The sequence below is a fragment of the Fusarium oxysporum genome, chromosome 10 (genome assembly GCF_000149955.1).
Source record: "Fusarium oxysporum f. sp. lycopersici 4287 chromosome 10, whole genome shotgun sequence".
Taxonomy (NCBI): Eukaryota; Fungi; Ascomycota; class Sordariomycetes; order Hypocreales; family Nectriaceae; genus Fusarium; species Fusarium oxysporum.
Genome location: NC_030995.1, coordinates 21,424 through 34,373, shown reverse-complemented (window position 1 = coordinate 34,373; position 12,950 = coordinate 21,424). Strand labels below are relative to the sequence as shown.

The window sequence follows — 12,950 nt, the reverse complement described above, 5'->3', positions numbered from 1 at the left end:
ATGACGGATGACTACTGGCCTTGTGGAATGCGAACAGTTGCTGAATGTCCTGAGACAAGATCTTAACGGCACAAGAGCCGCTTTGCACCAAGAATACCAAATGTAGTATTTGAACATATTTTGTTAGACTTTCGCATCAAGTCAATGATGCACCGTATGCAGAAGGAAACTTCTGGATACAACATTGAATCTCCCAGTATGTAAGGTCTAAGTTGGCCCAGTAGACAGACTCATGCTACGATGGCGAGCTTCGATCGCTTTGTCGAACCAAGCTCACAACAGCAGACATAGTTCTTCACGGACGATTGACAAGATACAAGGGTGATATAGGTCAATTAAGTACCAAGCTCAACTCATAGAGATGAGAAGGTAAGGCTCGCTTCAATCGATGCTAATCTAGGAATGCAAATACAGTGATCCAAACCCCACAAGAGACTATGAACAGTCGAAGTGTACAATAGGGAATGTGCGTTTAGATAGCCATGGCAACGGCAATACCGGCAATGCCAGCCATTCCAAGGATATCAGCACCCATGGTAGGAGCAGCAGCGCCCTTGGACTTGGAGGTGGAGTGAGAAGAGGTGGCGCTGGCCTTGGCGGTGTCGGTCTTGGTGGTGGTAGAGTGATGCTCAGTCCTGTTCTTGTTAGTGAGATTCACACTAGTGAGATGAGGGGTTCATACTTGGTGCTGGTCTCAGTGGTGCTGGAAGCAGCCATGGCGCAGGTGGCCAGAGCAGCAGCGAGGAGGAAGTTCAGCTTCATGTTGAAGGATTAAGGTATTAACTCAAAGTTGTAAGTTTGAAAGATTATAGTGAGTAAAGAGTGAATGAGATGTGATGGTTGATGCAGTTTAAGCTTTCAGAATGAGGCTGCCATCTCAGACCTTTTGTACTCGAAGTGTCCATGGTGTTTACTGTTGCTGGCTTGTAATTGAGTTATACAATGTTCATTATTGGCTAATGCGTAAACCGGCATTTCAGTGCCGCAGTCAGCCAGGCTAGTACTAATTAGCTCGTTTACAAGCCTCAACACGGGCCGAAGGGGGGAGGATCCAATAGCTGTGGCGCGTAAAAGGCAACAGTCTTTTCTGGCGTAGGAAAAAAAAATACGAGACCTCCAACCGTTGCGTTAAGCGTCAGTCATGCCATAATATTAGAGGATGACGCGGCGTACAGCGACGGAGTCTGGAGAGAAGGGCTGACTCCGCCCCCCCCGTCATCCGCGGATCACCGTTGGTTCGTTGGTGATGCCGTATTATCCAGGCAAGTTTAGAGTTGAATCAGTTCAGGGAAATTGCCGAGGTCTAGAACACACTAACGATTGCTCAGATCCAATTGTTTGATCGTGTGCAACGACTTATTGGTGCTGACGTTTGGATGTTTCGGCAATTTGATACCGAGTGATCGCCCCTATGAACGACGTGGCTTGCTTGATTGGGTTGCTTTGGCATTGCCCCGGAAAACGTCTGATCTACTAATTTAGTCCATCCCTGGTGACATGCAGGAACATGATGTCACAGCAGTGTGCTAAGAGGAGAGTTGGATAGCTTCAGGGTAGTAAGCTCCATGGGCCACGAGTAAAAGGTTCGAGATACTGCTTCATGATTAGATCTGTACGGATACTCAATATTCAAGCTTATTGTGAACCAACGGGTATGCGAGGCACAATCATCTACTTAAAACAATATTCCGAGACCATGGGATCTATGCTTAATGCTAAAGTCGGAACCGTTGAAAAGCAAAATGCAGATTAGTCAACGAAGCTCCGTTTTGGATATGAATGTCCGTCAAAGACCTGCCGAGGGCTTATACCCAGACTCTCAGGCTTCGCCGGAGAAAAATCAGCGAAGACGCGACGTCTTTCGGTATCCTGCCTCTTTCTAAACGCAGCAAGCGTATCCTGAAGTTGGAAATCTTGTCGTGGATTCAGTGCCATGACAAAAGGTCTTCGAGAGCTTACGTATGCCATGAAATGTGTCGTGATACTTTCCACCCGGCCTTGAAGGCTTTGCCTTCTAGGCTCCCTTCTCCGCGGGCCCGATTCGGTGTACACGCGTCACATACTGCATTGTGATCTGGGAGTTTGATGAGCGCAAGGCAGAGTCATTACCTGACGCAATAAGAAGGTCGTGAAGTTGAGGCTTGACTGATGGAGAGAATGAGTATGTATGGTCGCTGCCGTATTGTTTACGAGCTTAGCTCGGGCTTAACCAACCAAAATGGAGTCGGCGTAACTCGACCAGGTACTTTAGAATCCCCCCACAGCCAGCTCCTACGCTGTTACACTAGCCATCATACCCCTGTCTCGTACTTAAGCTGAGCCGTTGGATAGTGTCCCAGCGAGTCTCAGCCTATACTGGATAAGCTGTACGAGTGACGGATCCCAAGCGAATCGGAGCTTCTGTGTCGTCACTGTCCATGTCATGTCCTCGACCCAACACTTCCTGCGACGTTTGTCCACTATCATAACCACCTTGACCTCGGAACAAGTCAAGCTCTTGAGGAGATGTTCTCGAATACTCTAAAGAACAACACATGTGTCAGCCAATGTTCCTAGACGATCCCCTTATAGGCTTAGCGGCGACTCACCGTGATACGTGCGCAATGCCTGGAGAAATGGAACCACCAGTATAAGGAGGCACAGCAGCTGACTAACTCCCTCAATGTCGCTCTCTGATTCCATCCCCTCCCACGCACCAAGTACATAAATTCTCTCCGCTTGAATCCACCAAACCCCGAGACCAAACCACAATACTCCATCAAAGACGAGAACGCCCAAGGCTTCCGAGTTAAATACATAATACAAGGGCATAAATATCAACCGCCACCAGCGTCGTTTCTGTTCATTGTTTGGTGCTCCCAAGACTCCGTCATCGGAACACAAATTCTTCACTCTGTTCATCCACCATAACGAGACTGCGGGCCACAGCGACAAACACTGGATGGTATACCCTTGGATGAGCAGGACATAGCTCGCGATCATCCAAGAGAGAGGACTTCCTGACTTTTTTAGGCCGATCGCACAACTCGCTTTCCGTTCGTCGTAATTATCCCATCCTCCAGCACCGGTGATGAAGGTGCAGTATAATAACAACGCCGCTAGAATAAGCATAGCGAAAACTCGACATAGCATGTCTGTCCCCAAGCGAGAATGTAACGGAGCCTTTTTAAGAAAAGACCTGTCGTCTGTTTGGTGAACAGGCTTGTTGCTCAATCCTCCATTTGTTTCAATGCGTATGGCGTAAAGCGTCAGTATATGTACACCACTTGTGAGCCATGCAAGGTCAGTCGCCGTCATAAAATGATAGACTGATATCTCTTCTCTGTGTAACTGGATGATGGCAGTGCACAATATCGCCATGCCAGTTACGAGTTGTGTATCAGCGAGGGTTATCACAAACGAGTAGAGACCGCGTTTCAGCTGGTTAATATGCGCTCTGATCCACCTTGATGTGACAAGAAGCTTAACAAAGGGATCAGAGACATTTCTTCGCACCCAATCATCAATTGGATTGACGGATTCTACGAAGCCAGGTCGAGGTGGTGGTCTCACATTTCCAGCCTCAATGATATTCAACCCAGATCTGGCAATGGCAAGATACAAGCTTATACTGAGAATAGCCAAGCATGAGGCAGTAATAAAAGCGGTGACGACCTAGTGTCGTCAGTCTTGGTTAGATTCCAGCGTCATCGGCACTTACACCAATCCCCGCAATGTCTGGATCAGGATCATATTCAGTCGCGCATTTCTCCCAAGATGGGTTCATTGTAATGAACAAATACAAATGTCGAATGGCTGAATAGGAGGAGGAGAAAGAAGAAGAAAGAATGATGCCTTATGTTTAGGGGCAAGATGGTTTCTCGTATAGTTTGTCTCCTTACGATGAATAAGCCTCAATACGTACGTCACCCCCAACGCGCTAAGCCAGCCACAATCGTGTTCTGGTAAGGATTCGCATCCTTCTACACGAGACAACAAAATTAGTTCAAAGTGTTGAATAGTAGATAGACAACAAGTCATTCAAGTTCAGGCCTTGCAAGAATATGAAGTCAAGATGTTGATCATACAGCAGTGGATATGCATACACACTACTTATAGCCAAACATCAATGGTAGTGTCTTGGGAAGCATAAAGCTGTCACAAGGCTGGGACTCGTAAGCTGCTAATAAGTCAACACCAACGCTACTCCTAGCCGGCCTATAGGACCGAAAGCGGCTGAAGATAGAACAAACCTATTTGGTTGCCTAAAGTTTATTGTTGCGAGTTACGATAAGTCACCTCATGCCTTACAGTTTGTCTTCTCACGTCAGTCAGTATGTAAACTTGTAGAAAAGAAGCAACCTGAATTTTAATGAGCCTGGCGAACTAAGTCTCCAATCTCAAGGTAGATGATATTTCCACCAGAAGAAAAATAATAACCCTATCAATAGCTGCGATAACCCCCAGAGTCCAAGATAAAGCTTGTCCTAATTCCCAGCCGCCTTGGTTGTAGTGACAAAAGCCGAAGACGCAATCTCTGTCGCAGGATCCTCCTCAGAGACCATGCGCCAGTTGCACGGAATCTCCCTCCAAGTCGTCTTGTAGCAAGTGCCAGCGCAGCCATAGGCACTCTCCGAGTCCTGAATCATGCAGCGCTTTCCCTGGTCAGAGAATCTGAAATGCGCACGTCTGTTGTCCCAGTCCATGCAGAACTCAACCATCGCAGGAACAGAGGTCCCCCTGCAGCCCGTGTTGGCGTTGACTTTGTAGGTGCCGTAGTCGGTGTAGAACCACCCATCAAAGCTACTGCAGGTCCAGCCACCACAGCTGGTGAAAACCTCCATGCGGTCTGCGGATGCGGTCAGGGCCAGTGAAGCAAGAAGGGCAGTGATGTCGAAACGCATGTTGGTGATGGTTTTCGGGGCAACGGTTGGGATTTTGTAAAGAAGAGAGTGAAGTTACCTGTAGTCTGTAAGTCAGAGTTAAGTTGGCAGAGAGTTGAAGCATTGTGACACTTACCAAGATCTTCCAGAAGAGGAGAGAGAGCAATGTATGATGAAGGAACAGAGATGTTGCTAGAATAGATTTCTCGAAATCAAGACGGGATTATGACCAATATTTATACCTCAAGAACCCTTTCTTTATTTGCAAGATGTACGGTAGCTGACATTGGCCCCATAGTAAGCACGCCCAGAGGGCATCGGTTTAGCACGAGCATATAGCGGTGTCACCGATGGTGTCTCCATAGACCAGTCTCGGCTACGACCTGGCACGATGCTATTGCTATTATGAATTTCTATACTATTATAGAATGGTGGTATCCCTGGCCTTGTAGTATTGAAGGATTCAACGAATACCGCGAGGTTACATCTAGACCCTACATCTCTTCCAAAAAGAAACCTATAACAAGCGCAAAGCTACCTTCTGAAAACAGGATGCGGCCCGAGAATACTTTATCCACTGATCGTGACATGCTTAACCACATCTGTATCTATTCTTCAACCTTATAGAGTCTGGGTGAGACCCTGCAAGCAGAGGCTAAACCATTACTGCTTTTAGTGTTTACGCCAAGACTATTGAGCCCCTGTCATGGATACATGTATGTGGACTGATCCAGCCTTATCCGGAAGCGTGGCAGGTCAAGGGTTTAAATGGATGCTCTTATCTTATTGGCTGCATCGCTGTTCTGATAAGAGGGTTGAGTTATTGAACAATTGTCGAGAGTTTCCCGCCTATGTAAAGCTTTAGGCTAATCTAAAGAAAACACGGGTATTTCTATGCCCTGTAACAGTCACAGAGAGAGCAATCTCGCCGAAACGCCGGGTACTTCTCTAATCCAAAGTTCAATACCACGTGATTAGCACTTCCGCAATGGGGACCTTGTCACGTAACAGGGTCTTGTTCAGACGTCTTGTTCATGTTCTGCCCAGCCCCGACAGATGTTCGCTGGCGTGTTACCTCAGACCTTGCTTGAAAGAACAATAGAAAGTACTTGAAGTTGCCAGGGTTGGAAAAATGCGTACTAAATCGTATTTTCAGTCTGTAGACATGACCAGACCCTGAACATAGAATATAACGGCAAAGGCAACGTGTATGAACACATTGATTGCAGTAACTGCGACAGCTATTTTAAAGATTATAAGACAATGTCTTTGCTTCTCTTGACCTTCATTGTCCTTTCACGAAGCAAAGACTTTTTTGCGAACCTTAATATCAATTAGTCTGTGCTAACACCTTGCTTTACTCGGAATTCTATGATGTTTTCTGCGTCCAGAACTAGTCACTCAACTGAGGTGACTTCCCTTATCAAGAAGCACGGTGTCACCGATGCCTTGTTTATCATGAATCTCGGATACTTCACTAACATCCATCTGACAGAGGTTGGTGGCCAAGGCTTCGCCGCTTTGAGTCCTGGTGTTCGTAATGTCGACTCTGGCTTGAAAAATCCCATCGGCCTCACGTCATCTGGGTATCGTATTTTGGCCTTCTGGTCTAACCATCTCGGAACTGCAAAGGTTCTGTTTTTAGCAGAGTATGCGTATACCATTCATGATGCTCGAGGGGGCAAGGGACCGTACTCCAAGCACGACCTGGAGTTCATTCGCTGGACTGTTGGTGCTATGAAGCATGAGATCGCTACTACAGACAAGCTGTTGGATGAGGGTTGCACAGATCACGGAGATATTCTCGATTTGGAGTATGAGATGCGTACTGAGGCAGGTATGAAATGCCTCTTGACCGGAAGTGTGAAGCCCAAGCGAGAGTATACAACCGCTGAAGAAAACATGACAACCTCTGCGAATGAGCATGATTCCCTGGCTATCGCTGATCAGGACATAGATAAGATCACGGACCCAAAGCAGAGCAGCACCCTGGCTGGGGTGGAAATGGCTATTTCTCGCATCGAGGGATATGGGGAAAGACTAGAAGCTGAGAAACTCGCGTTGACAATGACATCAAGATACTGTGTCAGAAGTGGGAGTTCGCTGAATAGAGGCTCAATACATTGAACGAGAAGCGCGAGTTTCTGCAGAGCCTGAGACATTAGGTTGAATAGATGTGGTGCACCAGCGGCTATGAGTGGGAGCAGTTGGGCGTTTGACCAGTTAAGTCGGTCTCTTAGCTGGACTGAGAAAAATGTTGTTGATAGCTCGCATTATTTGGAAATTCATAATAAAGCTTTAATCGCTGGGTTTCTTGGGCCACGGCACATCAGTAAAGCATACCGAGTTTTTGATAGCTGCAGCGTTGAGCTGGAACTCCGGTAGCTAAATTCAATCTGCTTGAGAAATATAAATGTTATATTATAGTGCATCGTTTGGCAGATGAGGGGCAGGGATGTTGAATATATTGGTATATGGTAGATATTTAACATTTTAATCCTTTCTAGTTACTCTTGTAGTGCTTTGTGAAATCATATTCAATACTGGAAACTTTCTATGTAGAGGTCAGTCTTATATCGCTCGAAGAGGCTTTGATACAGATCGAGGAGACTCACCAGTAAAAAGGCCTTCATATCCCTTTTATCTTTTTGCAGGTCTTTCAGAATGCCGAAGAACTTGTCCGTTTCCAGCACAGTTTGAGGATCGGATGTCGCTACGCGGTTCAGATTCTTGATCGATCTTGGATCCACGTATTTGACAAAGATATCCCGCCTGACCTTTGCATACTTGTCGAGAATATCCTCGTCCGCTAGTCCGTGGTAGTATCCGATGAAACAATCCGCTAGACCGCCCACGTCCAAGACGGCAGTCATGCAGCCATATCCTCCCATTGGATTGCAGACATGCGCTGCGTCGCCCGCTAGGATGATACGGCCGACCTTGAAGCTCTCAACACAGCGATTATGTATGTTGTACAAATTTGTCTGTTCAATTCGATACTGGTCAGGGTCGGGATGTCCTGGCAGCATTGCCTTCATGTGTGCTGGTCGACGGGCCAGGTACTCTTCGTCTGTCAAGCCTCCGACTGGGTCTCCGTAGGTAACGCGCCACAGACCACCTTTTCCTCGGCGGGCGATGAGTCCCCAGTGATCATTGTCGACCATATAATTTCCGCCGTCCCAGTTGTGCTTCTGGAAGCCGTCGTAGTAAACCTAACGTTCATCAGTACTTGGAACACCATTGTAAGTGTGAGCAACGAACGTTCTGAACAACAAATCGGTATGGCAATGTATGACCGGGCCAGTCTCTTCCGAACAATGAGCGCCTCACAGCACTAGATGCCCCGTCGCACCCGACGATGTAGTCAGCAGTGAGTCTCACTTTCTCTTTCTTCCCCTCGTCTTTGATGTTGACATCAACATAGGCCGACTTGTCATCCTGACCGACATTTGTGACTTCGTGATTGAACTTGACGTCAATCAGTCCCTGTCCTTTCTCAACACAATGTTGGTATAGAATTTGTATGATCTCGCCAAGAGGTAAGATGGTCATGCGATCGGGATCATCTTCAACGAGTGATAGATCAAGACTTATCAACTTCTCGTGATCAGAAACGCGTCTCCAGCAAATGCTAGGGAATTTTGCGATACTGGCCTTACGAATGCTATCCAGTATGCCTGCGCGACGGAAGACCCGGGTAGCCGGTACTCCGTATTGTGTTGCTCGTAAACGTGTGTCAAGATGCGGCCATGACTCCAGGACTACCGAGGGAATGTTTTTCTGGGCAAGAAGAAGAGCCAGTAACAGCCCCGAGGGGCCTGCACCGACGATAATGATCTGTCTGATGTCAGCAAAGCTTTCGAGGGACAAGTAGGTAATACCCTGCCTTATCGAACTTGTGGCCTGATGAAGATGAATCCATGATATAAAATGGCTTGAATTGAAATCCTCGAGGCTGCAATGGAGCTTAGTTATGCTATCAACTTTTGGTATGTGATAGTACTCGCCGTAAGTAAAGAGAGTGATCAAGGTGTTATATATGTCGTCAATGCCCCTAAGCTCCGCACCAACCTTGTTGGCGATCCCCGCCCCCAGTGCGGGGTTACAGCACCAGATCTCACATCATCGGCATCTGTAAGCGGTAATAACAAGGGAACAAACCGCTAACTTGAAATGGATAAGACTTGGCCATTATTGCATAAAATTCCACCGTGAGAGTTGGTCAGGATAGTATGCGTCAGGTTCTTAATTAATATTAACTCTATATAAAGCTAACTTTGACTTTTGGCAGCAATTGCCACGAACAGAATGAACCGTGCTTCCAGGTACTCCTCCCAGCCTCAACTTAGATCTCCGAACCAAATGGCGGGTAAACGGGCGCATCAACGCCATCGCAGGAGTAGCGCACAATGTATGGGCTGGCAGTATCATCGTTGCTGACGAGAACCTGCCCATTGGGAGCTGTGACCGTGAAGGTGAAGCCACCGCCGTACTGAGCCTGACCATAAACGAACCGAATGGGAATGTATTCACCAGCGCGGAGATCGACCTCAAAGTGAGCACTGCCAGCGATATGATCAGGCTGGTTGTACAGAGCCTTGGCATCAGCATCACCAGAGCTCCATCCGCCGTACGCCTTGTCACCAACCCACAGGTACAATGCGTCGTTGGCGTAGGGAATGTCAAACTTGTAGGTACCAGCGTCGCAACTGTAGAGATAACCGTGGTGGTTCAGGGCGAAGTAGTCAAGAGGAAAGCTTTGCGTAGAGCCGTAAATTGGACCTGTCGTGCCGCCGTTGCTGGGCTGGAAGAGGCCACCGATCTGACGGGTTGTGCCGACGTAAAGGGGAGTGTCCTGCTTGAAGGATTCGGGGACGAAGCTGGAGTAGGTCGTGTCGGTGTTCTGATTAGGGTTGCTGAAGTATGCCCAGTCAAAGCCGAGGTTGTTGCAAGCGGAGGGGGTAGGGCATTGCGCTGCACCTGTTGTTGTTGTTGCTTCCTCGGTGGTTGTGGTTGGTGCCTCTGAGGTAGTATCAACAGCGGCAGTCGTCGAGATTTCCGTGGTGGTATCGGCAGCGGTAGTCGTCGTTGCGATTTCAGTGTTTGATACTTCAGTTGTCTTAGAGCTCAGCTCAGTTGTAGAAGCGGCATCGGATGCAGACACGGTGGTGGTCAGGTCAATTGACGTAGACAGTTCGCCCGTTGTGGAGGTGACCTGAGTAGCTTGAGAAGTGACTGGCTTGCAGGGTCCGGCAGAAACACCGACGCTGAGACAAGCCAGCACGCTAATGAGTGTCTTTGAGTTCATTATGACGTTGAGGCGTTGAACAAAATTTTAACGAGAGACTTAAACCCGTAAACGAGTGGGTGGGTAAGACAATGACAGAACTCCAACAGCAATGTTGGGTTGGGTCATGGCGGGAGCGTTGATAAATACCGTCCCCTGGCAGCTAAGTCTGCAGAGGCAGCTGGCTGGCTAGACCTGTTCCAGCACCTTTGCTAACTCGTTTGGTACCCTAATTTTACTGACGGTGCTACGATTGGTGAGCCCCTGGATGAAAATCGATAGTTTGGCCACTAACGGGATTTTCACCCACGCTATTGAAACAGAGCCCCGGAGCGGCTGAAGGAGCAAGGAGAAAGAAATGAGGATGCGCGATCAACTTGAATATATTTATTTTCTCTTAAATAAGGATGGAGTTGGGTATAATTGTCGTTTAGCTTAAGTAATAGTAGTGCCTTTTGATAGGCAAGGGATTTAAAACTTGATAGTATTTATTATTAAAAGATAATACTCTAAGCCTAAGAGTAAATATTTCTAATTACTACCTACTCTATTCTTAAACCTATATTTAAGATATAAAATATAAAACTTGGGATAACTAGAAATATGAAGGTTTAAATTTATATATTCAAATGAATAAGAGTATTTAGTTTATTTATTTTATAGTAATAGCACAGATAGGATATCTTAATATACCATAACCAAGAACGTCATAACGGCATAGCTAGATGAAGTAAGTCGAAGGAGTTTATATTAACCTTTTCAATGCTTAAAAAATCTCTAACCTCTCCCCAAGATGACCACTGCTTTAGTCTACTTGGTTAGGCAGAGTCGACATGAAGTCAAAGCGAGGAGAATGGAATCCTCTCATGTATCGAATACACAAAAGCCCACTGGTCTGAAAACCACAGCGACTCGATTAGAGTTGAGAACTAGGTATCGCTTTGCGAAATCGATGAGAAATTGATATCGTCACATTAAACTGTGTGCGGGTCAGATCTGCCCTCCCTCTTAGCTGAGTCATCCTGGTCGGTCCTCTGCTCATGTCGGCTTCCGACCCAGGCCGAGATTTCTAAGCCGACTGACATTTCAACTCATCATGACTTATCGATGTTCCCACTATTGGCCACTGCATAGCGATCCATGGCGGTTTGAGTCTCTGGTCTCGGCAATTGATGAAATCCCGAACTAAGCAAGTAACACTAAAAGATTACAAAACCTTTTTTATCTCTCACCCACCGATGAATATATTTAGCAGGTATAGGTCCCAGTCTATCATCGGCCTGTCCTGCAACCCTCACTCTCGTACATCAGCGGTCTCTGTTCTGACAGTCTGCCCACATCTTTTCACCCTGCACAACAGCTCTCTCTCAAAAACCATTCAATAACTATGTCTAAGATCCTAACTGTTTTTGGTGCCACGGGAAACCAGGGCGGTTCCATCATCCGGGCTGTCCTCGCCGATGCAGTGCTATCCAAGGATTATAAGATCCGAGGTATTACTCGCGATGCATCTAAGCCTGCGGCAAAGGCCTTGGTGGAAAAAGGTGTCGATGTCGTTTCTGTATGCTCATGTCCCATATCAGTCATCCCATGCCAAATCTGACATTATTCATCAGGCCGATATGAACTCGAAGGCGTCGCTCGCCGATGCCCTGAAAGGCTCCCACACCGTCTTTCTTGTCACGACGCCAGATTTCATGTCTGGCGGTGGAACGCAGGAGCAAACTCAGGGCAAGAATGTTACAGACGTCTCATCTGATGTTGGAGTAAAGTATCTGATCTACTCTTCTCTTCTTCACGTTACTGAGGCCACCAAAGGACGCCTCAGCCATGTGGTTCACTTCGATGATAAGGCGGAGGTGGAACGCTATATCCGCTCGAAGTCTATTCCGAGTACATTCGTGCTTCCTGGATATTTCATGAGCAACTTTACAGCGTTGCAGATGATCAAGAAGGGTAAAGATGGTGTTTACTCGCTCGCCTATCCCGTTGGTGACAAGGCCAAATTTCCACTTGTCGATGCTGAGTCCGACATTGGTAAGTCACAGGACCCTGTTTACCGCTCCAGCAGACTCAAACTAATCCTCTGGACCAAAGGAAAATTTGTCGTCGCGGCCATCCGTAATCAACCCAAGGTCTTGGGTAAGCAGATCCTTGCCGCAGCTGACTACTATACCCCTACGCGCATCGTCTCCGAATTCGAGGAAGTGACGGGCAAGACGGCGCGTTTCATCCCTATCGACGCAGCTACATATAAGAGCTTCCTCCCCGAACCGTTGGCCGACGAGATGCTTGAGAACCACTTGTTTATCGAGGAGCCAGGCTACTACGCTGGACGAGATCTGAGGGAGAGTTTGGACTTGCTCGAAAGTGTTGGACTGAAGCCTACCAGCTGGAAGGATTTCTTGACCGCCAAGAAGGACGCGTTTCAGTAAGACGGGCTTGTAAATCTCTGTGACTATATGATGGGTAAAGGAGATCCCTTTTCACCACGAGCAATGGCAAGGGCAAAGGATCATGGTGCAGTCATCATCTCCGGTATGACCTTTAGATTCGAGTTTATAAGCATATAACACTGGAGTTACGTTATCCGAAAGACAGCTATGTGTTGCAATGATCGTCATTGACGTGTATAACGATCACTCTAGCCATTGTGAGATGTCTTGACGACCTACCTGATTGGAAAGTGGCCGCTACAGTACCAGGCGGCAAGGTAACACAGCCTGCAATGCAGAGGAAAGGCGGCAATATGGAGATCTGCTACAATGACACAAATCGCTATAGTCTATCTTCTATTACCA

General features: G+C 47.2%; 7 protein-coding genes across 7 annotated transcripts; 2 read left to right on the top strand and 5 right to left on the bottom strand.

The window, feature by feature from the left end:
* Positions 1-14: 14 nt before the first annotated feature.
* Positions 15-935, bottom strand: FOXG_13587 (uncharacterized protein). The gene is made up of 2 exons (XM_018393574.1): positions 683-935; positions 15-635 (listed from the first exon to the last, which is right to left on the bottom strand). Exons 1-2 carry the CDS (start codon positions 760-762, stop codon positions 473-475), a joined length of 243 nt encoding a protein of 80 aa, XP_018252863.1. The 5' UTR covers positions 763-935; the 3' UTR covers positions 15-472.
* Positions 936-2,310: 1,375 nt separating this feature from the next.
* Positions 2,311-3,766, bottom strand: FOXG_13586 (uncharacterized protein; the record flags this gene model as incomplete). The annotated part of the gene is made up of 3 exons (XM_018393573.1): positions 2,311-2,520; positions 3,370-3,654; positions 3,701-3,766. 3 exons carry the CDS (start codon positions 3,764-3,766, stop codon positions 2,311-2,313), a joined length of 561 nt encoding a protein of 186 aa, XP_018252862.1.
* A 574-nt stretch (positions 3,767-4,340) lies between these two features.
* On the bottom strand, positions 4,341-5,040 carry FOXG_13585 (uncharacterized protein). The gene is made up of 2 exons (XM_018393572.1): positions 4,999-5,040; positions 4,341-4,941 (listed from the first exon to the last, which is right to left on the bottom strand). The coding sequence occupies exon 2, from the start codon at positions 4,881-4,883 to the stop codon at positions 4,467-4,469; it is 417 nt and encodes a 138-aa protein (XP_018252861.1). The 5' UTR covers positions 4,884-4,941; positions 4,999-5,040; the 3' UTR covers positions 4,341-4,466.
* A 1,193-nt stretch (positions 5,041-6,233) lies between these two features.
* Positions 6,234-6,989, top strand: FOXG_13584 (uncharacterized protein; the record flags this gene model as incomplete). Its single annotated transcript, XM_018393571.1, has 1 exon — positions 6,234-6,989. The coding sequence occupies one exon, from the start codon at positions 6,234-6,236 to the stop codon at positions 6,987-6,989; it is 756 nt and encodes a 251-aa protein (XP_018252860.1).
* Positions 6,990-7,261: 272 nt separating this feature from the next.
* Positions 7,262-8,882, bottom strand: FOXG_13583 (uncharacterized protein). The gene is made up of 4 exons (XM_018393570.1): positions 8,749-8,882; positions 8,124-8,699; positions 7,478-8,074; positions 7,262-7,416 (listed from the first exon to the last, which is right to left on the bottom strand). Exons 1-4 carry the CDS (start codon positions 8,782-8,784, stop codon positions 7,366-7,368), a joined length of 1,260 nt encoding a protein of 419 aa, XP_018252859.1. The 5' UTR covers positions 8,785-8,882; the 3' UTR covers positions 7,262-7,365.
* Positions 8,883-9,062: 180 nt separating this feature from the next.
* FOXG_13582 (uncharacterized protein) lies at positions 9,063-10,251 on the bottom strand. Its single transcript, XM_018393569.1, has one exon. The coding sequence runs from the start codon at positions 10,168-10,170 to the stop codon at positions 9,208-9,210; it is 963 nt and encodes a 320-aa protein (XP_018252858.1). The 5' UTR covers positions 10,171-10,251; the 3' UTR covers positions 9,063-9,207.
* A 998-nt stretch (positions 10,252-11,249) lies between these two features.
* On the top strand, positions 11,250-12,745 carry FOXG_13581 (uncharacterized protein). Its single transcript, XM_018393568.1, has 3 exons — positions 11,250-11,710; positions 11,766-12,186; positions 12,247-12,745. The coding sequence occupies exons 1-3, from the start codon at positions 11,537-11,539 to the stop codon at positions 12,582-12,584; spliced, it is 933 nt and encodes a 310-aa protein (XP_018252857.1). The 5' UTR covers positions 11,250-11,536; the 3' UTR covers positions 12,585-12,745.
* Positions 12,746-12,950: the final 205 nt, after the last annotated feature.

Excerpts from the sequence above, each read along its gene's own strand:
- FOXG_13587 (XM_018393574.1), bottom strand. The coding sequence starts at position 762 with ATGAAGCTGAACTTCCTCCTCGCTGCTGCTCTGGCCACCTGCGCCATG. Across the intron at positions 636-682 it reads ACCACTGAGACCAGCACCAA|GACTGAGCATCACTCTACCA; the intron begins GTATGAACCCCT and ends TAACAAGAACAG.
- FOXG_13581 (XM_018393568.1), top strand. The coding sequence starts at position 11,537 with ATGTCTAAGATCCTAACTGTTTTTGGTGCCACGGGAAACCAGGGCGGT. Across the intron at positions 11,711-11,765 it reads AAGGTGTCGATGTCGTTTCT|GCCGATATGAACTCGAAGGC; the intron begins GTATGCTCATGT and ends ATTATTCATCAG. Across the intron at positions 12,187-12,246 it reads CGATGCTGAGTCCGACATTG|GAAAATTTGTCGTCGCGGCC; the intron begins GTAAGTCACAGG and ends TCTGGACCAAAG.
- FOXG_13582 (XM_018393569.1), bottom strand. The coding sequence starts at position 10,170 with ATGAACTCAAAGACACTCATTAGCGTGCTGGCTTGTCTCAGCGTCGGT.
- FOXG_13585 (XM_018393572.1), bottom strand. The coding sequence starts at position 4,883 with ATGCGTTTCGACATCACTGCCCTTCTTGCTTCACTGGCCCTGACCGCA.
- FOXG_13583 (XM_018393570.1), bottom strand. The coding sequence starts at position 8,784 with ATGGATTCATCTTCATCAGGCCACAAGTTCGATAAG. Across the intron at positions 8,700-8,748 it reads CAGGCCACAAGTTCGATAAG|ATCATTATCGTCGGTGCAGG; the intron begins GCAGGGTATTAC and ends GACATCAGACAG. Across the intron at positions 7,417-7,477 it reads ATATGAAGGCCTTTTTACTG|AAAGTTTCCAGTATTGAATA; the intron begins GTGAGTCTCCTC and ends ACCTCTACATAG.